We start from the raw sequence: 24,947 nt of genomic DNA on the forward strand, positions 1-24,947 counted from the left end.
ACTACTGCTCTGCATTCTAGTGCACCCACTTTTTCTATACCTGCTTTCTGTTAATGGCCCAATATAAATACTACACCAGAATAAAGCAAGATTTGTGCAGAGCTTGAGCCAACAGGTAAGGCTGGTTTCACATTAGCGCTTTTGTGCGCAGCGCATTGTGCGCACCCGTGCGCTTGCCCACTGCGCACCTATGTTTAACATGACGTGCGTATGGTCTTGCGCACACTTGCGTTTTCATGCGCATGCGTTTTTTTGTCCATCGCGCCAGGCGCGCCAGACGCAATATGTTGCATTTTTTGGTCCGCCCTGTCTCGTCAAAAAAACGCATGCGCACGCTTGCGCACGGAATGCGCAAAAACAACACATTGAAATCTATGGGAACGCATGCATGCACATGGTCTTGCATACGCTTGCGTTTTTTTGCGCAAGCGTTTTTGAGGTAAACAAGTCTGGAATGTGGTCTAGACAATGGAAAAAATGTCACACCTAAAAACGCATGTGCATAAAAAACGCAAACGCATGCAAAAACGCAAGCAACGCTGCGTTTTTTTGACGCATCAGCGTACGCATGATGCTAAAAAAATGCGCGTTTGTTTTGCATTTGCATGCGTTTTTCTTTGCGTTTTGTTATGCGCACGATGCGTTGCGCAAAAAAACGCTAATGTGAAACTAGCCTAAAGCTGTGCGAAAGCAGTTGTAGATGAGGAAACTGGCTGCCTAAATGTTCATTTACGCTCATCAAAGATTATTAGGAACCCTTGTTTTCACACTGATCGTGCAGTGTAAACAGGAAGACAATCACTCGAATCGGTAAAATGATCGTTCATCAGGTGAAATGATCCTTTGAGTTGCACGAAAAAAATCATTCTCGGCAGCGCATGCATCTGTGTAAACAGGGCTCGTGCTGCCAAGAACATTGGCAGCCTATTTGAGATAGTTCAGTGCGCAACGTTTACTGCGTTCTGCCTGTGGGAGATGGTTATTAAACGACTGCTGCCGAGTTAATATTCACCAATTGGCCGGCATTTTATGCCTCAAATCAGTTAATGTAATCCCACATTAACTCAAGTAATAGATAACTAAATTTTTGTAGCTTGCCTCCCACTACTAATGGTACAAAAAATATAATTAAAGGGGTGGTCCGGCACATTTATTATACAAAGCCCTGCACATTTACATATATACAGTGGGGCAAAAAAGTATTTAGTCAGTCAGCAATAGTGCAAGTTCCACCACTTAAAAAGATGAGAGGCGTCTGTAATTTACATCATAGGTAGACCTCAACTATGGGAGACAAACTGAGAAAAAAAATCCAGAAAATCACATTGTCTGTTTTTTTTTCATTTTATTTGCATATTATGGTGGAAAATAAGTATTTGGTCAGAAACAAAATTTCATCTCAATACTTTGTGATATATCCTTTGTTGGCAATGACAGAGGTCAAACATTTTCTGTAAGTCTTCACAAGGTTGCCACACACTGTTGTTGGTATGTTGGCCCATTCCTCCATGCAGATCTCCTCTAGAGCAGTGATGTTTTTGGCTTTTCGCTTGGCAACACGGACTTTCAACTCCCTCCAAAGGTTTTCTATAGGGTTGAGATCTGGAGACTGGCTAGGCCACTCCAGGACCTTGAAATGCTTCTTACGAAGCCACTCCTTCGTTGCCCTGGCGGTGTGCTTTGGATCATTGTCATGTTGAAAGACCCAGCCACGTTTCATCTTCAATGCCCTTGCTGATGGAAGGAGGTTTGCACTCAAAATCTCACGATACATGGCCCCATTCATTCTTTCATGTACCCGGATCAGTCGTCCTGGCCCCTTTGCAGAGAAACAGCCCCAAAGCATGATGTTTCCACCACCATGCTTTACAGTAGGTATGGTGTTTGATGGATGCAACTCAGTATTCTTTTTCCTCCAAACACGACAAGTTGTGTTTCTACCAAACAGTTCCAGTTTGGTTTCATCAGACCATAGGACATTCTCCCAAAACTCCTCTGGATCATCCAAATGCTCTCTAGCAAACTTCAGACGGGCCCGGACATGTACAGGCTTAAGCAGTGGGACACGTCTGGCACTGCAGGATCTGAGTCCATGGTGGCGTAGTGTGTTACTTATGGTAGGCCTTGTTACATTGGTCCCAGCTCTCTGCAGTTCATTCACTAGGTCCCCCCGCGTGGTTCTGGGATTTTTGCTCACCGTTCTTGTGATCATTCTGACCCCACGGGGTGGGATTTTGCGTGGAGCACCAGATCGAGGGAGATTATCAGTGGTCTTGTATGTCTTCCATTTTCTAATTATTGCTCCCACAGTTGATTTTTTCACTCCAAGCTGGTTGGCTATTGCAGATTCAGTCTTCCCAGCCTGGTGCAGGGCTACAATTTTGTTTCTGGTGTCCTTTGACAGCTCTTTGGTCTTCACCATAGTGGAGTTTGGAGTCAGACTGTTTGAGGGTGTGCACAGGTGTCTTTTTATACTGATAACAAGTTTAAACAGGTGCCACTACTACAGGTAATGAGTGGAGGAAAGAGGAGACTCTTAAAGAAGAAGTTACAGGTCTGTGAGAGCCAGAAATCTTGATTGCTTGTTTCTGACCAAATACTTATTTTCCACCATAATATGCAAATAAAATGAAAAAAAAAACAGACAATGTGATTTTCTGGATTTTTTTTTCTCAGTTTGTCTCCCATAGTTGAGGTCTACCTATGATGTAAATTACAGACGCCTCTCATCTTTTTAAGTGGTGGAACTTGCACTATTGCTGACTGACTAAATACTTTTTTGCCCCACTGTAGCTAATCCCAATGTATGTTTTTTTTACTCTACTTCATGTGACATTTTTTTGAGCGGAGTCTCTAACATGACGTCACAGGAGGCACTCACTTTCTTTCGCATCCCACCACCCTGAAAGGGAACGTCATCAGGGAGCAGCACTGCAGTTTACTCACTAGTTTCTTGCACCACCACCCTCTGCTTCTATCTCCACTGCCACATTAGCTTTTGTGAAAGGAGAAGTTGTCCGGTAGTGGAGACTGAAGCACTGAGTGACAACAGCACCGCCTTACAGCTTCTAGTACCGCCATCAAACAAATCGTCATCAGGGACGGTGCTGGTGTTCCTGAGGAAGTGGTGATGGCCAACTCACTGAATGAATTTAAGAAAGGAATGGATGCTTTTCTTGTGAGTAACAGTATAGAAGGTTATGAATAACAGAATATTATAGGTAGATGGTTGACCCAGCTTAGGGGGAAGGAATTTTTTTCCCTATGGAGAAAATTGGCTTCTACTCTGTGGGTTTTTTGCCTTCCCCAGGATCAACAATGCAGAACAGCTGCACTAAAAATAGGCTGAACTAGATGGACATAAGGTCTTCCTTCAGCCTTCAAAACTATGTTACTCATTCTTCTATGACCGATCCCTGCTGATGACTCACTTGAAGGTAATGCTAGAAACTGTGGGGTGGCGCTGGTGTCACTCCCTGCTTCTATCTCTGCCCCCTTTTGACACTTTCTTTCACAGAAGCTAGGACGGCGGTAGAGCTAGAAGTGCAGAGTGCTGGTGCTGCACTCACCTCTCCCACAACATCCTTCACCGAGGATCCAGGACATCCTCAAGGAAAGCAATGCAAGAAACTAGTAAGTAACTTCAGCGCCACCCCCTAATGTCATCCTTTTCCAGAAGGGGTGATGGACGTAAGTGCAGCCCCAGCCTCCTGTGACACCCTGAGTGAGACTCCTCTAAAACAAAACGTCACAGGAAGTACAGTAAAAAAAAAAAAAAAAAAAAAAACACATTTAGGTATCAGCTACATAGGAAAAAGTGTAGGGTATTGTGTAATAAAGCAAATTACAAATGTGGTTATGGAGTGAGGAAAGATATTTAGAAAATATATATTAGGTGCCTGACTACTGTTTAAGGCACTTATATTACACTAGAAGGAGGCCCGATGCTATCGCATCGGGAGGGCGGTAATGTCACTATGGGGGCAGGCTTTGCAGCGTTGAGAATCTCTCCCCTCCATGTGCTCACCCACCTATCCACTCTCTTTCCCCATGTGCTGACTTCTCCCGTCTGTGCTCTCTTCTTTGACCTGTCTACCCCATATTCTATCCCCCTTGTCTGCTGTCTCTCTCCTTCCTGTGCTGTGTTCTCCCCTCATGTGCTGTCCCGTTTGAGCTGTCTCCCCCTGTGCTCTGTCTCTCACCCCTGTGTCTGACCATGTACAGAACATAACACAGCTCCTGGGCAGGGGAGGAAGCAAAAGACAATACTGACATTACAGCAGGAGATCGCAGAGGATACATTTTGTGAGGTAAAATATTGTTTAAAAACCGTCAGTGAAATTCTTTACCTCACAAATTGAATCCTCTGTGATCCACTGCTGTAATGTCAGTATTGTCTTTTGCTTCCTCCCCTGCCCAGGAGATGTGGTATGCTCCGTACACGGTCAAACACAGAGAATTTTTAAAATGAACTTTCTTTCATGGGAAAAACCCCTTTAATGTGACCAGCTTCCTCTGCCTGAAGACACGTCGCGCATCTGCCGCTAGGATCAGCCAAATGATTCACTGCATCTGCGCAGAATTCACACAGGCGCAGTGCGACGGTGTTCTGCTGCGTGAGTGTTTGTATGAGAGTGTGAGTATGCGTGTGTGTGTGTGTGGTGCGTAAGGCGTATAGAGTGTGTGTGTGTGGTGCGACGGTGTTCCGCTGGTGGTACAGTGCAACAGGTTGGTACCAGCAGCAGTTTCCATATTAAGACACCCATCACTCGGGTGTCGTCCCAATATGGCGGTCGGTGAACTTCCTCCGCTTGGAATTCTGGGATACGGTGACATCTGGACAGAACAGGAAATGAAAACATTACAAGGCAATTATATAAATAGATTTATCTATGCTTATGGTTACACATATATATTCTATACGTTTTATGACTCCTTAAGAGGAGAGTTATTTATTTTAGTCCTGATACTATGCTCTAAGTAATAGAAATCCAAAGATACAATATGTAATAGAAAGCTAAGTGTGGACCTATGAAGGCACACAGGATGTTTCCGTGCAGCCCCTCACCCTCATTACTGAAGAAATGAACAGATTTGCAGGATTTATGATACAGACTATCATGAAATCTGCCACAATCCTGGCAGAAAGCTTAAATCAGACGTTGGTATGCTAAACTGTCATGCAAGTTCCAAAGCCACATTAAATATGTACTGGTAAAGAAATGTCTCAAATATTTATGACCCTATTAAATCGCACAGAATTAATTCTGTAATTATTTTAAACCTAAGTCAGACAGGATGGATGCTCTGGATGACCCAATTTGCACATTGAACATTAATCTTTTGTAGGAGTCAACAGTCCTCTCTGTTTCCACTCATGGACTAGGCGTCTCACAGCTCTTCTATAAGGAGTGGGTGTCTCCAACACGAAAAAAAACCTTCAGAAATGGAATGTGCAATTGTAAGAGCCGAGATTGTTCTTAGGTAAGTGACAAGAGGGTTTTCCCATAGCTTCTTGAAAAAGACTTTAGAATAGTCTTGTGAAGGAAGATGGAAAAAAAATGTTCAAAAATGTGCTGAGATTAAAAATAACTGCATTTTTTTGGAAGTATCCCTTTCCTAGCAAACTCGTAGCGTGACGGTCATTTCCACTTCCTTGCATTTTTACATATCAAACATTCTGATTTTACCTGGATTGTAAGGATGTAATTCCATTTGAACATATCTCACGGATACAATGCCAACCTTTTTGTACTGCTCTAATATTAACCGTATATTTATTTTTTTAGTTCAATAAAAATAAGTCGTTAACCACTACTCGCATGCCAACTTACGCCGATAAATGAAGAGAGCTCAGCAGCTGAGCCCGCTCCATACAGGTCAGGTGTCATACAGCCGGCACTTGCCTCCTATAGTAGCGACTCAAAATAGCACCAAAATCATTCAAATGGTGCTGTCAATCACCAACAGCGGCACTCAAATGGTGTGTAATTCCATGACACAATGGGCAGCGTAGTGATATTGTTCCATGGCAGCTGGTGGCTTTCTGAAGACCTCCATCTTATACCTATGAAGCCCAGCCAAGATCAGGTCCCCTAGAAGAACTAAAGATAAAAGTCAAATATAATAAAAAGCAATACAAAAAAAGAAACATATTTTGGGTTGCCGCATCCGTAAAAGTCCGTTTTATGAAATTATAAAACCAATTCACCTATATATTAAACTCTGTAAAGAAAAAGCATCAAAATGCCAGAAATGCCATTTTTCGGTCCATTCCAAAAACAATTAAAATTGATCAAAAACTCTATGTACCCCAATATGGTTGCAATGACATTGACGACTCGCCATGCAAAAAAAAAAAAAGTACTTACAGTTTTTCCAGTATTACTTGCAGAAATCAAAGAACATTTTCGGGTCCTGGTGAGTTCGAAGAATTTGTGATTTGAAAAAATGAGGAGGAATTAATTCCGCCATGTCCATCCGTTCATAAAATGTACAAAATTTTATTTGTAATCCATTAAAAACGTTAAGTCCACGGAGCATTAAAACAACCTGGACTCTAACATTTTTAATGGATTGCTAATACAATTTCTTACATTTTATGAACAGATGGATGTGCCGGAATGCATTCCTTCTAATTTCTTGTAATATGACTGCGCTTTAGAATCGGCACCCACCGCTAAGATCCCAACCCTTCAAATCCTTCCATCCTTTTTCTCTAATTTGTGATTGGGTTTACGATAATTGCCAAAAAAAAAATTCCTTTTTCCCCATGGCAGATGAGGATTGCATCAGCCACAGGAGGCAAACATGACCTTAAGTGCGACCAAGCAGGCTCCCCCATTACTAGACATGAGTGAATATTGTTGGATCGCTCCTTATTCGGCTTGCTAATAGAGCTTACCGAATAGCTGCAACGGGAACCCGGATCCTTGGATTGCTCCCAATAATCAGGTGTCCGGCGCAGCAGCTGTGTGACAGTCACAACACACAGGCTCTCCACACAGCCGCGACACATGCAGCTGCGGCACCGGACACCTGATTATCAGGAGCAATCTAGGAATCCGGGTTCCTGATGCAGCTATTTGGTAAGCTCTATTAATGAGCCAGATAATGAAGGATCTGACGATATTCGCTCATGTCTGCCCATAACGCCTTGCAGCTATTACATCATATGGCATATAGCACTTAATCAGGAGGGACTATCATAGCCTGTATAAAACCCTAGATAGATAGGGTAGCATCAATTTTAAAGTGATTTAGGTCGCAGTGTCTCAAAGCTCACAGATAAACAATAGAGACTGGAAGAGAAAACCCTAGACTATTAGACAAATCCTCCAGACAGTCATACGTTGAATACCTGCAGCAGTGAAGATAGGAGTAGTTTGCAAATAATACAGAAATTCAATTAATAGGTGGAGAGCGATAAGGATAGAGATGCCAGCAGCAGTGACAGGACCAGTGTGATAGATCAGTGATATGATGTAACTGGCATCTGTACTGCTGTATTTGAATTACAATTATAGATTTTTTTATTTCTTCATTTTTAATGCACTAAAAAGCAGCTGCAAGTCATCACAATATTGTTACAGAAAAAGAAACATGTAATCTGTGTAAAATGGTGTGCTTGCTTGATAAAAGCAAATGTACTGAGTTTTGGCATTTCCTGTGCAATTGTATTTGTGAAAGGGGGGAAGTATAGTTGCTTTTTTAAAAATTCAAAACATAATTCCCCCAAATTCAAGCATTTAACTGTGACTGTTTACCTCAAAGTGTGTGTTATGTACATTTTTTTTGCAAGTATGTTATACTAGTCAAATCTTACATCTAGAAACGCCAAGCTAATACAGCACGCTGTTGCAGTTGTTGGCTTTTTAGACTTGTACCATCTATCATTTCTTAGTATGTCATTTCTGGGTACAGGGTTGATTTTTGTAGAGAAATGGAAATAAATGGAAAAAATATATGACTTTGCACACCTGATTTACTAAATCAATCTGACAACTGTACATGTCACTCCTGTATAGCAATCAGCTGCCATGTTTTGATTTCTGTACATGTAAAGATTGTTAAAAGTTAATTAAAGTGTATAAAATCTAAGGTAAAACAAAGAGGCAATGAATGGGATATACCATCATTAAAAGTGTGAGAGTAGGTAGCAGCTGTAAGCGCCACCAGCAGTAGTACCTGGTTTCTGGGCAGTAATACTACCAAACGCAGGCCACTCTTGGCTTTTTATGTCCAGTAAACACATTCGTTGTAAAGGAAGCGGAAGGTGTCATGGAGTAAATGGAACATCTCTCATCTCAGGCAGAGCCGGATGATGTTACCACTAACAGCGACACCATAAGTTGGAGTTAGTGTTCTGCTCAGGAGGTCTGCCTGATCACAAATGACTAAGAGGGATAATTTTGGAAATCATTTTTGGCTTTATAATGCATAAAAAGTCTCTCAGTGTACTGTGTTATTAAATGGTCTGTAGGTTATTATTGGGCTACCATCCATTTTTGTGGTGGTCACTTTGTGAATACTAAAGCTGTGTATACATTAAAAAATGAGATTGAATGGGGTTGGACACAGTCCTAGCAGAACTCAGAGTTTTATACACATCTTTTCAGCTCAATTAGAGTACCTGGGATTTGCAACAAATTTATTTTTGGGAAAAATTTGACAAAACTGGAAAATTCTAACAAAACATCAATCATCCTTGCCATTTAATAAAAATTAACAGAGGAAATTGAGGAGACAGGTTCTCTTTAAAAAAGAAAAAATCTAAATCGTTAAAGGTGTTGTCTAGTATGTCACTATTATTGATGACCTATCCTTAGGATAGGCCAATACCATGTCCAAAACATCCAGCACCCTCACTGGTCAGCTGTTGGTGGAGGCCGGATGTGCTTAGTGTCGGAGCAGAACGGCACAGCTCAATAGACCTTATAGTGGCCACAGCAGGGTACTGCAGATCCATCCTTATTCATGTGAATAGAGTTGGGTCTGTAGTACCTAGCCATGGCCACTATGCAATTGACGAAGCTGATCAGATATGGCTGCCACTAGCACCAGGAACAGCTGATCAGCGGGAATGCTAGGTGTCACCAATCTGATATTTACATAGTCTTTCTTCCTATATTCCTAAATCATGTGACACCTTGGGATAATGACTGTGACGACATAGTGTCCATCTGCCTTCATCAATGTTCTCATTGGTTTTATGCAGACATGCTGGGTTTTAGGGGGTGGCAAACTAGGCAAAATTACAGTTCGCCATTTCTTAGCGGGTCTTTGGGGTTCGCACCACTGGAGCAAATTTAAGTTACATAGTAGTAAATGATTTATGTAATGGAGTATTATTTGGACACACCATAAAATGTGTGCACTATATGGCGCCAATATGTGGGTAATTTATATTTGTATTGTTTCGATACTTTATGTCATTATAAAGATAAGATGAAAGAAGAATTCCCAAGGAAATATGGCGGGACCATACTCTACTTGGTGTCTCTCCCTCTGTATGTGTCCAGTTTCATAAAATGGCTTATATGCCAATTTCATCTGGTCTAGGTGCACTGCAGTAATAGCTCAGTGCCGTGTGCACGCGGCCTTAATCTGAGCTCCTTTAATCAGGTAAACACGAATTCCAATAACAGATCGGGCCACTTCTGATAACATATTTCTATTAAGGAACTGCTGTGCATGTACTTCCCCAGCACATAAGGGCATATATAACTAAGACGTTCAAATACAGTAAATGCAGCAAATATTGCTTTTTCTTACATGTGACACATGGCATCCTAAATCACAAGCCAATTAAAAATGAAATCAATAAACAACAACTGTATTGATCCACAGACACGACTATGTGCAATTAAGAGCTCAATTCACATACAGAGGACGACAGCGGCACAGGAACATTAGATTACACGATGAATGAGATTGTTTGGAAGGAAGTGAATTTTAATTAAATTAAGATTTTCAGGTTTTAAAGAATGATCATGTTATCATCCATACTGGTCTTACCGTCGCTACTGGATATTTAACAGCTTGTTATTACTTGTTAAACTGTGTACAATCAGAGCATTTGGACAGCGACAGAATTCTTCTTATTTAGCCCAGTGTTTCCCAAACTCCAGTCCTCATGGCCCCCAACACATCAGATTTTACAGATTCCCTTAGCTTTGGAAATCCTTTTTGTACGGTTTCTAAAAGTACAATGATTTTTTGTTAAAGGGAATCTGTCTCCAGGCTTTTAGCACTCCATCTGAGAGCAGCATGACATAGGAACAGAGACCCCAATTCCAATCATGTCTCACTTAATTTACTAATTGCTGCAGTTTTCATTAAACACCATTTTATCTGCTGTAGATCTACCAGTTCTCTGAATGCTGACCTCTATATAACCCCACCCCCCCATAACTGATTGGTAACTTTCTATGTACACTGTGCATAGGCAGAAAAGTTAGACTGCCTGGTAGCAGGTTTACTAGTACTGTAGTGATAATCTCCTGCTTATAAAACAGCTATTTTATAAAAATTGCAGCACGCAGCCCAGTAAGTGACACATCACTGGAATCAGGGTCTTTGCCTATACATTATGCTACTCTCAGGTTAGGTGGCAAAAAACCTGGTGACAGATTCCCTTTAACAGTAATCGTGTACAATCATTTTTTAGAATACAACTTACTACACAATCATTTGAGAGGGTTTTGAAAGCTGCGGGTGTTTGTTTGTGTCCTGCATAATTTTATGTTGTTGGCCTTTTAATCTTGTTCTTGAAGAAATAAAGATGATAAGCTGTAGTGGTGAGAGCGGCTTTCATTTCTACATTTTGGATAACAATATCAGTTAGTACTAGCTGAGCACTGCACGCTTGAGCTACTGTGAATACCTCTCGCCAATACTCCACATCTCGTGTGGCACGGGTTTGGGGCAGGTCTGTTGGGCTGCGCAAGGAGGTTTCTCTTAGGTTTGGGGCAGGTCTGTTGGGCTGTGCCAGCAGGTTTCTCTTTTCTGGATTTCAGGTAATGGTTCTCCTTAAACAGTAGAGCTGCGTATGGGGTCTTACTGGCTTCATGGGAGAAAAGTGTGCAAAAGAAAACCTAGGAGAGGCATCTATCCTATAAGTAGACGTTTCCCCCTTCAATGAGCCTTGCAACGTGACCAAGCTTAAATACCAATCCAGAAACTCATCTGCATACACTTCTCCTAAGAAGAAATGGCATGAGTCTCCATACTAAACATTTCTATAAGGTGAATCAGTTATCTCCCTATGATGACTCATGGGGGGGTCACACTCAGTCAGCCAACCTCTATTTCGCACTGATGAGGGCATACACCCCAAAACAGGCTGGTGAGGCATTTATCACTGGTTGTGCGTCAAGACTTGGTAAAGGCTTGGACATTAATTACAGCGTAGCTACCTCTGCTAGATTGTAGTATTTTGTTCACTGACGGAGATAATTTGCCTACTTGTCTCCCCTGGGGCATGCAAGACTCAATACTCAGCTGCGTTCTTTGAGGCGCACCAGCATTTCCACCAGTGCGATTAAGTCACATAACTGAACGTAAACCGGATTAAAAATGTATTTGCACATGTAAAAATGTCATCAAAACATAAACTTCTAGTTTCCAATGCTTACGTTCTGAAATATAACAGCACAAATCTTAGTAATTTGCTATTATAATTATTATTTCACCTACTACATATTGGGATAGGATCTTGGAGATGGGAATACCCTTTTAACCTAAACTCTGTGCTGGGCTATACAGTGCATCTGAATTACTGCCTTGACTATAAAAATCCCCACTAACTCTTAAGGGTTTACACTGATGTTAGCTACAACATTTAGCATTTTTAAAAGTTTATCCTTGTATAACTGGACAAATAGAATACATTGAATTATTCCCTTCTATTTAATTTTTACATCACAACCAGCTATTTTTTCCCAGGCCATTGATACCAAAGAGCATGAAAAGAGCTAATGGGCAGAAAACCTTGTCTGTGGTGATGACACCAAAAGGTTCCAACTAAATCCTAGTAAATAACACCACCATAACACCAGCAAACATGCAGGGAAGCAGGCACTGTAGGCAGTAAAGACGGTCAACCGGTTACGGACTGGGGCTGAAATTCAGCCCTGGCATTTGAAATCACACAAGCCCATGCTGTCTCCATCCCCAATCACTAGATAGGATGAATTGCTAATATTTCCTGAGATAGACGAAAGCAAGATTTACTAAAAGACCAATATTTCTAATGATACCTGTGGCCTGCTGGGGTAAGTGACGGATTCAGAGACTTTGTGCTCCGTCACAACGCTTAACAGTATGGGTGTCTTGAGAACACCGATTCTGTTAACAACGTAGCAGACAAGGCGGCCCACGACCAAACAGGCCCTTCTGGCATTTGCCAGAATTGCCAAATGGCCAGTCAGGCCCTACAGTCAACCCTTCCTTAATTCCCCATAACCCTTCCATAACTCCCCATTTACCACTAACTGTGTTCCCACCTGCTGCACTTACTGGAAGCCTAAGAGAACCTGATTCCACTCGTGCATGTACAAAGTAGGGAAACTGAGGAACACAACTTGGAAGCGGCAATTTTGTTTTGGACACACAATGCAAATATTAATTAATTCATTAGCTTAATAAAAACTTTATTATACAAATACAGTATATTATATTAAGAAGGGTCTGCTAAAGTAGGGTATTAAGTTTCTCCTTCATGTTAAACAAAAAGCATTATTATCAGTCTAGTATCTATGTAACTGAGTGGTATAAGATAGGTATGCCTACCGGTACTGGATCTTGAGCAGCACGCTGCGGCCGTAGAATGATTTTCACTGGAACATGCCAAATCTCTTGGGTCTCTTCATCTTGGGCATATACCAAAAACTCTGTCTGGTTAGGAGGTGAGATGTTAAAGGTTCTTGCAGCAAAAATCACCCCATCGTTATCGATTCGAAAATCTGTTGGGTTACTGGTTTCATACTTTATCCGTCTTTGTGCACCGCAATCTGTAAACATCACTATAAAACAAAAGAGCAGACAATAGGAGTGTGAACCAGAGGCATTTGTAGATAGCAGTAAAACAATCGCTTAATCAATGGCAGAAGCAGAGGGGGAATACTCCACTGGATTGCAGAAAATACATATCTGTTCAGGAGAAACCAAAAAAATGAGCTAATACTGGCTGGGAGATGACATGTTTATCGACAGAATCATTGCCTGCGATGGAGCATTTAGAACCACAAGTGGATTTGAAGATCGTTAACTGATGGTTTCTAAACTATCCCTCAATGAATATCCTTACATACTGCCGGCTACGCTATCCTTATCTCACTCCTCCATAGAACCTGTCTGAAGTTAGGTAAAGAAATAAAACTCTAATAAAAGGAATACCGTATGTGTTATTTTAATAAAGGGGGTGTCTACTGCCCCTTAGAATTGGTCAGCTGTTATCAGCTTTGTCAGGGGCCAAATAGCAAGAGTATAAGCACCGCTCCATTCACTGTTTAATGGCCGCTCCTGGGAACAGAAGCTCAGCTTCTACCAAAGTGAATAAGAGCTTATCTGACGTATTCGAGAACAGCCATAAACTGTATGAAGTCATGCTGTCCCATCTCCTACACTACATGCAGCCGCTGACAGATGATAGATCTGATATTGAAGACCTATCCTAAGTATCAGACATCAACGTCAACATCAAATCCAACAACCATCTATAAACATTACCTATTATCAGTCACTTAGACAGTCCTAAGAAGGTCTATACCATGGCCCCCTATAAACAGGATATAGTACAGTGAATTATGCCATGAAATCTTTAGTGGTCACTTGATGTGTACAGTAAATTCCTTCAAACTCTTTTTTCTGTATATTCAACACCATTCTACTTTACAGGAATCCCTGGTTGAAGTCCCTCAAAACTGCTTTTGAAGGTCACTAAAGAAATGTTTGCTGTCATTATTAGGCTTCTGCACATCAAACCCAACTTGATGGTGAGAGTCTGATGTGTTGCGGCAGGGAGTTCCAGAGTATGGGGGAAGCACGGGAAAAGTCTTGTATGCGGTTGTGGGAAGAAGAGATAAGGGGGGAGTAGAGAAGGAGATCTTGAGATGATCGAAGGTTGCGTGCGGGTAGGTACCTAGAGACCATGACACGGATGTATGGAGGAGACAGGTTGTGGATGGCTTTGTATGTCATGGTTAGAGTTTTGAATTGGAATTTGAATTATAACTCATTACCTATTATATTTTTTCTTTATTTCTCTTTTTATTGTGGTATTCATTTTTGTACCCCCTTTTCACAAAATTTTGCATTTAGGAAGGAAACGCGTAGGATCTATTGGTCTATGCCACTATCCATAGTTACATTGTGATGGCATGCAACTCTGTACCTGTCGCTAGGATACCACACTATTTCATTTGAGCAATCACTACCAGCCGTGGAATTCCACAAACTGAACAAATAATACTTGCCAAAGATTCACGTATCCAATCTGATTACTTTTGAACCTAAAACAAACTACTATAAAGGGAGCATATATGGTCTTCAGGTTGGTCGCTTAAATCCCAAAAGACCGTTTTCCAATTTTTGTGACTACCCTGAAAGTATCCTGCTTTTTATATGTATATCTTATTCAGTATATACAAATATATTCATACTAGCTGAAGAGCCCGGCGTTGCCTGGGCATAGTAACCAACTGTAGTTAGTTATAACAAATTATAATGATTATATTGCACGTAAAAACATTTCACATCATATATTCAACACTACAGATTTGCAACACAAATTAACTAAACAATTACCCAAGTATAGATAGTATTTTATTTTCAACTCATTCAAGAGCCTTTTGATAAACATGTGTATCTGTGTATCTAACCCTATCCTGTGTGATGTCTGCTGAGCTGTATATCTAATCTTATCGTGTGTTACTGACTGCTCAGCCGTGTATCTAATCCTATCCTGTGTGATACTGACTGCTGAGCAGTGTATCTAATCCTGTGTGATACCGTCTGCTGAGCCGTGTATCTAATCCTATCAGGTGTGTTACTGACTGCCCAGCCTTGTATCTAATCCTATCTTGTGTGATACTGACTGCTGAGCCGTGTATCTAATCCTATCCTGTGTGATACTTACTGCTGAGCCGTGTAGCTAATCCTATTCTGTGTGATACTGTCTGCTGAGCCGTGTATCTAATACTATTCTGTGTGATATTGTGTGCTGAGCTGTGTATCTAATCCTATCCTGTGTGATACTGACTGCTGAGCCATGTATCTAATCCTATCCTGTGTGATACTTACTTCTGAGCCGTGTAGCTAATCCTATTCTGTGTGATACTGTCTGCTGAGCCGTATATCTAATACTATTCTGTGTGATACTGTGTGCTGAGCTGTGTATCTAATCCCATCCTGTGTGATACTGACTGCTGAGCTATGTATCTAATCCTATCCTGTGTGATACTGACTGCTGAGCCATGTGTCTAATCCTCTCCTGTGTGATACTGACTACTGAGCTGTGTATCTAATCCTATCCTGTGTGATACTGGGCTCCCCCTGCAGTCTGTGTCAGAGGGTGGTCTGTGTTGGCACGGTAATAAATTGTGTTATTTCCAGCTTTACAGTAGGACGATAACACCATAGAAATGATAAGAATAATAGGCCTCAGTTACCACAACTATCTACAAAGAAAACTGCTGCTGATAGCAACCAATCACAGCTCATTTTTTATCTTTTAAAAAGCTCTGGGACAGCGTGGCGAGTTTTGAGTGGCGACTTTTGTGTTTCGACTTTTATATGGCGAGGTTGGTGTATGTGTGGTGAAATGTGTGCTGAGGGTGGTATATGTGTTGAAGCACGTGGTAGTGTGTGGCGCATTTTGTGTGTGTGTTCATATCCCCATGTGTGGTGAGTATCCCATGTCAGGGCCCCACCTTAGCAACTGTACGGTATATACTCTTTGGCACCATCTCTCTCATTCTTTAAGTCCCCCTTGTTCACATCTGGCAGCTGTCAAATTGCCTCCAACAGTTTTCCTTTCACTTTTTCCCCATTATGTACATAGGGGCAAAATTGTTTGGTGAATTGGAACGCGCTGGGTTAAAATTTCGCCTTACAACATAGCCTATGACGCTCTCGGGGTCCAGACGTGTGACTGCGCAAAATTTTGTGGCTGTAGCTGCAACGGTGCAGATGCCAATCCCGGACATACACACATACATACAAACATACACACACACACACACACACATTGAGCTTTATATATTAGATATAATGCTCAGCATAAATGTGCACTGTGAATTCATGGCACCATCAATTAAATGTAGATCCCTGACAGCAGCAGTCTCTAGCAGCCTCACATAAGGTTTCTGCCACCACCATGTTTCACTGTAGGCACCATTCATTTTTCTAAATTCTTTTTCTAACTGCATAGTGCCTGCAGTGAAACAAAGTGATCACTCAAAATACTCATTCTAGATAGTTTTTGATGTGGAGTACAGTATATTCACTTTTGCATCTAAATAACCTGAGTAAAGCTGAAGATTTTACAATGAATGTGATATCACTAACCTTACTTTCATGTTATGGGTTAAACATATTTTATGAAACTCAGGCTTGTCAAAATTGTGGAAATTGTTCTTGTAAGCAGCAAGATATTGATTAAAATATTCCTTTTCAGAGGGTATGTGTTCATTTAAGTTGCGCACTGTACGTGTGTGTAAATATATACACTGTGTGCATATATATATATATATATATATATATATATATATATATATATTTTTTTTTTTTATAGATATCATTGAAGATTTACAAACATGATGCATATTTAATATAATGACACTTGTGTGAATAGTGTTTACTGGCAGTTTCCAATAATCACACAGTTATCCCCAACCTTTCTGCCTTGAGAGCCACATTAAACTTTGAAAGAGAGTCGCGAGTCACATTTAGGTCAAAGAGAGAGTCACGAGCCACATCCAGCTCTCGACCACCTCACAATAGCGAGACACACTGCCCCCATTACTGGTATAACGACAGTTTTTCCACAGAAATTGCACAAAGGCCGTGGTACCAAGAGCCTGAGGTTACCACATTACCCTCACTCAGTATTCTTGCATCAGCCACCCCCACCACACTGTGGCATCCAGCTTTAAGCATCTCCTCTTGACACTTCACATCATCCTGTCTCCATCTTACCATACTTAAATTATTTCCAAATCCCCAAGGGCAGAAAATGAACTTTCAGATCAGCTCTACTGTACTGGGATACTCACAAAATCCACTATCTGGAGACCTGCTGGCAGCCAGTCGCGAGCCACGAGCCACATGTGGCTCCCGAGTCACAGGTTGGGGACACTTGCACTAGAGAAACAGATTGGCCCAGTGTCAGGAGAAGGTGGACCTCCAAAAATGTAAAAATGAAGCCTGGAGAATTGATCTAAATCGAAGATGGATGAACCCCAGGAACATTTCTTTCTTTGTATAGTGAATTTACCTTTATCTACATTTTAAAGTGCATTTGCTTTGATATTGTACTTACACATAAATGAACTATAAAATATTCAAAACAGTTTATGTTTGTTGGTTAAAATGTAAAATGAGCGCTGGCGCGTCGTTAAAGCTTTAATAAACAGGAGTATTATCCAGAAATGCTGAAGTCTGCAGTATTATAGAACTGCGGATGATTTGTCACAGGAAATAGACATTTTAATCGAATTAGGAAACGTCGTGAGAACAGCGAAAGTCGAAACTTCCCACAAAAATGACTTTGATATAAACAATTCCGAGATTTTTATGAGCAAAGGGATATTTACCCAAATGGCCTACTTCAACATATTACCACTACTTATCATTTAATAGAAAAGCTGAAACGATTGTACAGTTCAGGCAACCACTTATGGAGAATGGCTCTGAAAGAAACATTTCGAATAGTAACAAGAGTTCCTCTCATACATGGAGTCTAGTGACTGCCTTTATCCGTTCCCAGCTGGAAAAAATGAATGTTGTATCCAGTACTTAATGTACAATGCATTCTCGCAAGGAAACATTAAAATGGAATAGACAGTTAAAAGTGTCGTAGTGCAGTTAGCGACTTCCATTCCCTTAACAATGTGACCTTACATGGTGACCCCATTTGTCAAGGGCATGTTTTGAAATTCAGCAGCTGGGTAGGGAAACATATGGAATACCATGAATTAACCTTTAATGTCTAAAGCCAGAAGGGATATGCAAGAGTCTTTCAAATGATACAGAAGAAGAAATGTAGAAAGAGACAAACTAACTACCCGCTGCAGCCATGAAACACGTCCTGTGATATTTCACTGCAGGAATTAGGTTTACACAGTGCGTGTCTGCAGAGTCCTGGATCCTGTTTACTCCCATTTACATTAATATTACAACCGAAAACACAGTATCAGAGCTGTATATGCGAGGATTATTAATCTAGGATACGGGGGGCACGATATTAATGTAGGATGTAATCTCATTGTATTAACTGAAGCAGCTCAAGGTCCAGCATGTTACACAGCGCTGTGAAACCTTCGAGCTCCATGCGGATGTTCCCCAGGGGGTGCGACAACAGTGTGAACCTCTATAGCCCCCAAACTAAATTCTAATTTATTCTGTTGTTTTATCACCGGAGTCATTTTTTTTCTTTTCTGTGAAATGTGATTTTAAAATGCTGCACCACAGTGCAATCCGGAAGGGAAATGTAGCGTTACATGGTGCCCATTTCATAAGAACACAAAACGTTTAACTTAAACAACGGTTACAGTTTTCCTCACTGATAGAGATGAGTGATCTCCTGGAAGTCTGCTTTAGTGTTCGGAGTTCGTGAGGAGAGACACAGAGGAGAAAGAGAGAGACTTTTGCAAGCCCTTACTACGGCCATTTTGCAGCATCAAAGTTCGGGTCCCCATTGACTTCTTTGAGGTTGGGGTTCGAGTTCAAGTTCGGGTGAGTTCTAGTACCTGAACCGAACTTTGGACTAAAGTTCACTCAAACCGGACGAACCTGAACATCCACGGATCCGCTCATCACTACTCACTGTGTGTCAGCAAGCAACATTTTTCTGTTTGAGACATTTAAGGGGCATTTATACTGCAAGATAATGGTGAATGAGTATTGCTAAGACACTCATTTCACAATTTCTTTCCGTGTAAATGCTCATGCATCAGGGGAAATGAATTTTTGTGCAGCACAATAGATCATCGTTCTCAGCATTGTCTTTTTTAAGCAGGAATCACACTGCTCAAGTCCATGGCAGCTTATGCATTGGTCTGCCTGTGTTCTGTGTAGATAGGTTAACGACCACTGATCGGTAAAAGTTTACCGTTCTGCGGCTGTATTGTGTCTCCAGGTAGTTTATGTATATGGACCCTTAAGGCCCCGTCTCACATAGCAAGATCGCTAGCGAGATCGCTAATGTGTCACTGATTTTGTGACGCAACAGTGATCTCGCCTGCGATCTCGCTACATGTGACATGCAGCAGCGACCGGCCCCCCTGCTGGATATCGCTGATCGTGCAGAAATGTCCTGGGCCATTTTTTCGTTGTCGGCATCCCACATCGCTGTGTTTCATCTCTGGATCGTTGCTGCATCGCTGAAGAGTTCTGCCTGTTTGGCAGCTTACTAGCGATCATTTAGCGACGCACCAGCGATCCCTACCAGGTCATATCGTTGTCGGGATCGCTGGTGTGTCGCTAAGTGAAACGGGACCCTTATGGTCCCATTACATTTAGTGATGCACCAGTGATCCCGACAACGATCCGACCCGGTCAGGATCGCTGGTGCATCGCTAAATGGTAGTTAGTGAGCTGCCAAACAGGCAGATATTACCATTGACGCAGCAGCGATCCAGTGATGCTCGGCGGTCTTTCTTACCTGTCCCACGGCAGCGATGATGACTTCCGCCTGCGTCCATGCGTCGCTAGTCGGCGCCAGCGGGACGCCAAAAAGGAGAAAATGGCCCTGGACGTTCACGCGCGATCAGCAATATCCAGCGGGGGGACCGGTCGGAAGTAAGTGTCACATGTAGCAAGAGCGCAGGCGAGAACGCTGTTGTGTCACAAAATCGGTGACGCTTTAGTGATATCGCTAGCGATCTCGCTATGTGTAAAGCCCCCTGTAGTTTTGTAGAAACACAGGGTTTACTCTTCTAGTGGTCAGCTCCATCTTCATCTGGTGGCCACCTAAGCCCCCAATGTTGTCTAAGGTGAAGGGCTTAAAGATCTTTTATCCTACTACAGATAGGACACATCAGGAAGGGTTTTGCTGCTTCTCAGTAAAGCGGGAGTCACACATAGCAATCTCGCTAGCGAGATCGCTGCTGAGTCACAACTTTTGTGACACAACAACGATCTCACCAGCAAGATCGCTGTGTGTGACAGCGATCAGCGACCGGCCCCCCTGCCGGTATCGCCCCCTGCAAGAAACCTCTGGACATATTTTTCGTCGCTGGTCTCCCGCTGGCCAGCACGCATCGCTGCGTGTGACAGGCGGGAGACCAGCGATCAACTGAAAAAATAATATCCTGCCTCTCCACACTCCCGGTCCCAGTGATCCTTTGCACGAATGACCGCGAGACGTCGCGCTGCCGCGAGACCGTGACATTCTCGTGGTCATTCTCGCAAAGGATTACTGGGACCGGAGCATGGAGAGAGGCAGGATGGCTGCGCGGGACGTTGGAAGGTGAGAATAACAATATTTTTTATTTTAATTCTATTTTTTTACAGGGATATGGCATCAGCGCTAACGAGCACAGCGATGCCGGGCACTCGGCATCGGTGTGCTGATCGCTGGTGAAGCTGTCTGTTTGACAGCTCACCAGCGATCACATAGCGACTTACCAGCGATCCTGACACGGATTTACGTATTTATTGTACTTGCTTATATAGTGCCATTAATTCCACAGAGCTTTACAGACATTATCATCGCTGTCCCCATCAGGCCTCTCAATCTAAATTCCCTATCAGTATCTCTTTGGAATGTGGGAGGAAACCGGAAATCCCAGAGGAAACCAAAGCAAACACGAAGAGAACATTAATTGTAATATAAGATAAAATAGGAGCAAAGGAAATGAGTGAACAGGACCATGTAAACCATGGTAGCGTTGAGTCGTCAACTGCTTGAAAACACAATTTTCAGTTTTACCCTGACTAATAGAGAGGTTTTCCAAGGAGGAGAACTTTTGAACTTCTTTATGAAATCCATTTAAATTAAATGGAACCTGCCATTAGTTTTTTCCTCTATAACCTACGGCCATCACCTTTCAGCCCCATGTGACAGCATTCTATAATGCTGCAAACATGACTCAAATTCGCCCTGCAAGGCAAAAAAAAGACCTTTTATTATACTCACCTATGGGGCACTCGGGTCGGATGGGCGTCGCTGGTCTCGGTTCGGTGCCTCCTCGCTTATTGCGATCCTGTCTTCGTTCTGTGCTTCGTGTGGATGACGCATCCTACGTCATCCACAGTGTTCTCCTTATGAGCAGTTACGCTTCTCTCTGTCCTGCCACAGGTAGAGCAGAGTACTGCACTGCACATGCGGTGATGCTCTTTTTACCTTTCCTGGCGCATGCGCACTGCAGTGCTTTGCCCTCGGCAGGACAGAGAGAAGTGCGCCTGCACAGAAGCGCAAAGAACATTGCGTGGATGCCTTGCAGGGCGAATTGGAGTCATATGTGCTGTATTATAGAATGCTGTCACATGGGGCTGAAAGGTGATGACTGTAGTTTATATAGGAAAAGACTGGTCACAGGTTCCCTTTAAAGGCATTGAACAATGAAAAATCAGCCCTAGTCCATACAAGCAAAAAGCCTCTTCCCTTGCGTCCTCTATTTTTTTTTTTTTTTTTTTTAAATATCAGGTTGTGAGAACTCATAATAAATAAATAAAATGATTGTATGTAAATGTAAGGAATCTCCAATTTCCAAGTATTTTTAGCAAAATGGCTTTTTTATTAGCAACTTTGCTAAATGAACAAAGAGCATTCAGTGTAAAGACTCAGAGAAAAATGCCCAAGGCTAAGAAAACCGCCTAACAACAGAGGATATTGTCCATAGTTAAAGGCAGGTGGCAAAGTGCCATGTGTGGGGTTTAGTTACGAGCTGGAAACGTCTTTCTTTGTGCGCTGTCACAGATCAGCGATGAGGCACAGTAGCAGATATCAAGCACATTTATGGGTCATACAACAATGGCCGCATACAAATAACTCACGGACAAATCTAATAACTACGTCTATTAGCTGCATCACTTCATAACCTATGTTCTGACCTCCTTCATAAAGTATGGCAATGGGAAAATAGCGATGAGCTACGCTTATGTATTCTGTCATTGTTCTTCCTTTACAAGATGTACAGGCAGCACTGAGGGATGGCGAAGCGTGACGTCACCTGCGGCACCACTGTAGCAATGCTGCATCCACAGCTTCGTCTTTTTTTGCGCATGCGTCAGACACATACAAGCGGTTTCTGAACTGCTCTACACACGTGCTTCTTTATGGTTGCCCGAGTAGGGGAAGCTATTGGCACAGTACTCATGTGATAAGCCATTTTGCCTCCGATTTGAAAACCACGATTATGTTTGTGCATCCCCACACGGAGGCGGTTTGTGAAATACATCTTGAGACTTGAGCCATCAGGCCATTTAAAGAACCACGAAAGGAGCATATAGGTGGCGATGCACACTGATATTGGTAAGCTTGGCGCGCCATCTACTGTATATTGGGGTGTCCTGACTTCCGAACTTCAACCTGCTCAAATCTTTATACCCAGAGGAGCAGAGGTGTCGGCGCCATATACCACCTTTCCTTTTGAGTGTACATGCATGCTCGGCCAAGCCAAGCGCATGTATATAGAAAGGCCGGGTGAAAGAGCTGTGGGCTGACCTTAGTTCTTAGTTCTTGATGAACACCATTGCATATTGTAGATATATTATTAAAGATGTGGTTCCATATAAAATGCAGCGGACCTGCATTGAAAACAGCTGCCAGACTCCTCTTGTGCCTTTTGTCTTGGGGCAATACATCAGCTCGCCCTTTAGAAACATAAGACTGAGCACGAAGACTATTTCCACTCTCTAAATAATAGTGTGCTATACTGCGGAAAACATAATTTACCAAATCATATTGTAATATAGTTACCAAGACAACATAATTAATGAACGTAACTGAAGCCGCAGGTCACTCACCAGTGAATATTTTTGATATGTTTCCGCAAAATTTATAAAATTATTCCAACCTTATAGCTTCTCTCATTATATGGGAACTTAATTAAGTTTTGTAGAACCTCATCTTTCTAGTCCATTTGATTTGCATGTTTAAAGGAATCCTGTGTTATTGTCAGCTCGGTAGAGCCGCGCGCGGACAGAACTGTCTAAGCAACATATAAAACGAACACATATAGAATATACAAAACAAACAAACAAGCAACGCAGCAAGACACAATTACAAAAGCTGGAAAGTAGCGATAAAATACCAAACACAAACAGCTAAGCAAATGCAATGTTTGTAGATCAAGAAGCTAAAAGATTTTACAAAGGGTTCACTTTTTATTTGCTTCCCGGAATGTTTCCCTTCAGAATCCTTAGACAACAGTTCATTAAGCTTGGAATACATAAAGCCCGTTAGGCATAATGTAGAACTGAAGAAGCAGCTTAGACCAGAAATGCCAGCAGCTAATGAAGTGGAGAAATGCGACAATGAAACTGTTCAGCTTTAAAGCAAAGAAGTGAAAAACATACACATCCTATATATATATAAATATATGGGTAAAAGTAGATGTGGTGAAAAGTAATAAGCCGTCAAAACATTTTTAGCGGAGTTAGAAAAAAAAACAAAATCTAGGCATGTTGCGAACTGAGATGTCTAATTTCATACCAGGCTTTTCTCAAAACAGAGAGGATTACCGCCATTCGCCTTTGCATGCATTCTAATAAGTCCAAAAAACGAGGACTGCTCACCGCTTCATTGATATTCTCCCTCTAGGCTAAAGCACAATATGAAATTCAATGAAAACTCTCTTTCATTTGACAGCACCCTGCGAAAAAGGCATCAAATTGCCGCTGCCCTGGCAAAATTATGCTCTTTGTGCAGGGAATGGCCATTAACAAATTACACAGAAGTCTAACTACCCATAATTAAATTACTCTGACAGAGTACAGGTTGTGCAGCAACCACTGCTCTCCTATCCTCCCGAAGCATCCGGAAGAATTATGGTTTAACCCGTTAACCGCCGGAGGCAGCTCCATCACTCTCCTCTAAAGTGAAGATACTCCATCACAGGCTTAATATGACAGGCTATTTAGAAGGCCACATTTACAAAGACTGCAGACGAAGACTTAGTGTAAGACTGCTCAATGGGGCAATGAACGCATTAAGCATTGATGTATATTGTGGGTAACTCCAGGTGGACACATTACCAACATCAACTATCAATAAACTGTTATTATGGTCCTCCGTTCAATGCCTGAATGACTTCTAGAAGGTATAGTAGCCATGAATGTACTTACCACCAGTCATCTAAAACATTGGTGATCTTAAAAGAAACCTGTCAGCAACTTTTACCCCCAACATTTAGATGAATATGTAGCCCTTTAAAAGATAAGCCAGTCAATCCCTTTATGATCCCATAGTGATGCTTCAGTAGTGAGAAGTTGTGTTTTAAAATTCAGTCTGTAAGTGCAGTGGAGGCATGAAGATGCACTTACAGCTCCTTGGCCTTCACTTTATTACTAAACTGACAGCACCCACCCCTGCCTGATTGACAGATTGTGTTCTTTGGTACACTGGCCACTGACCAGTCATTTACCAGGGGAGGGTGCTGCGAGATCAAGAACACAGAGCATAATATAAGGCGCTGTAAGTGCATTGTCACACCCCAGTGCACTTCCTTATACAACTTCAAAACACGATTTATCACTGCTTAATAGGGTGGTCCGGCCTT

General features: G+C 42.0%; 1 protein-coding gene across 2 annotated transcripts in view; it reads right to left on the minus strand.

Annotated features, from left to right (window-relative positions):
• Positions 1–24,947, minus strand: part of LOC141096860 (cadherin-2A) — a 369,191-nt gene that overhangs the window by 99,926 nt on the left and 244,318 nt on the right. For both annotated transcript variants that reach the window (XM_073583706.1, XM_073583707.1), the window contains one exon: positions 12,793–13,025. In XM_073583706.1, coding sequence (XP_073439807.1) covers positions 12,793–13,025 — 233 coding nt within the window. The remainder of the gene's footprint in view (positions 1–12,792; positions 13,026–24,947) is intronic.

The sequence above is a fragment of the Dendrobates tinctorius genome, unplaced genomic scaffold (genome assembly GCF_039654945.1).
Source record: "Dendrobates tinctorius isolate UK_male_01 unplaced genomic scaffold, ASM3965494v1 ptg000081l, whole genome shotgun sequence".
Lineage (NCBI taxonomy): Eukaryota > Metazoa > Chordata > Amphibia > Anura > Dendrobatidae > Dendrobates > Dendrobates tinctorius.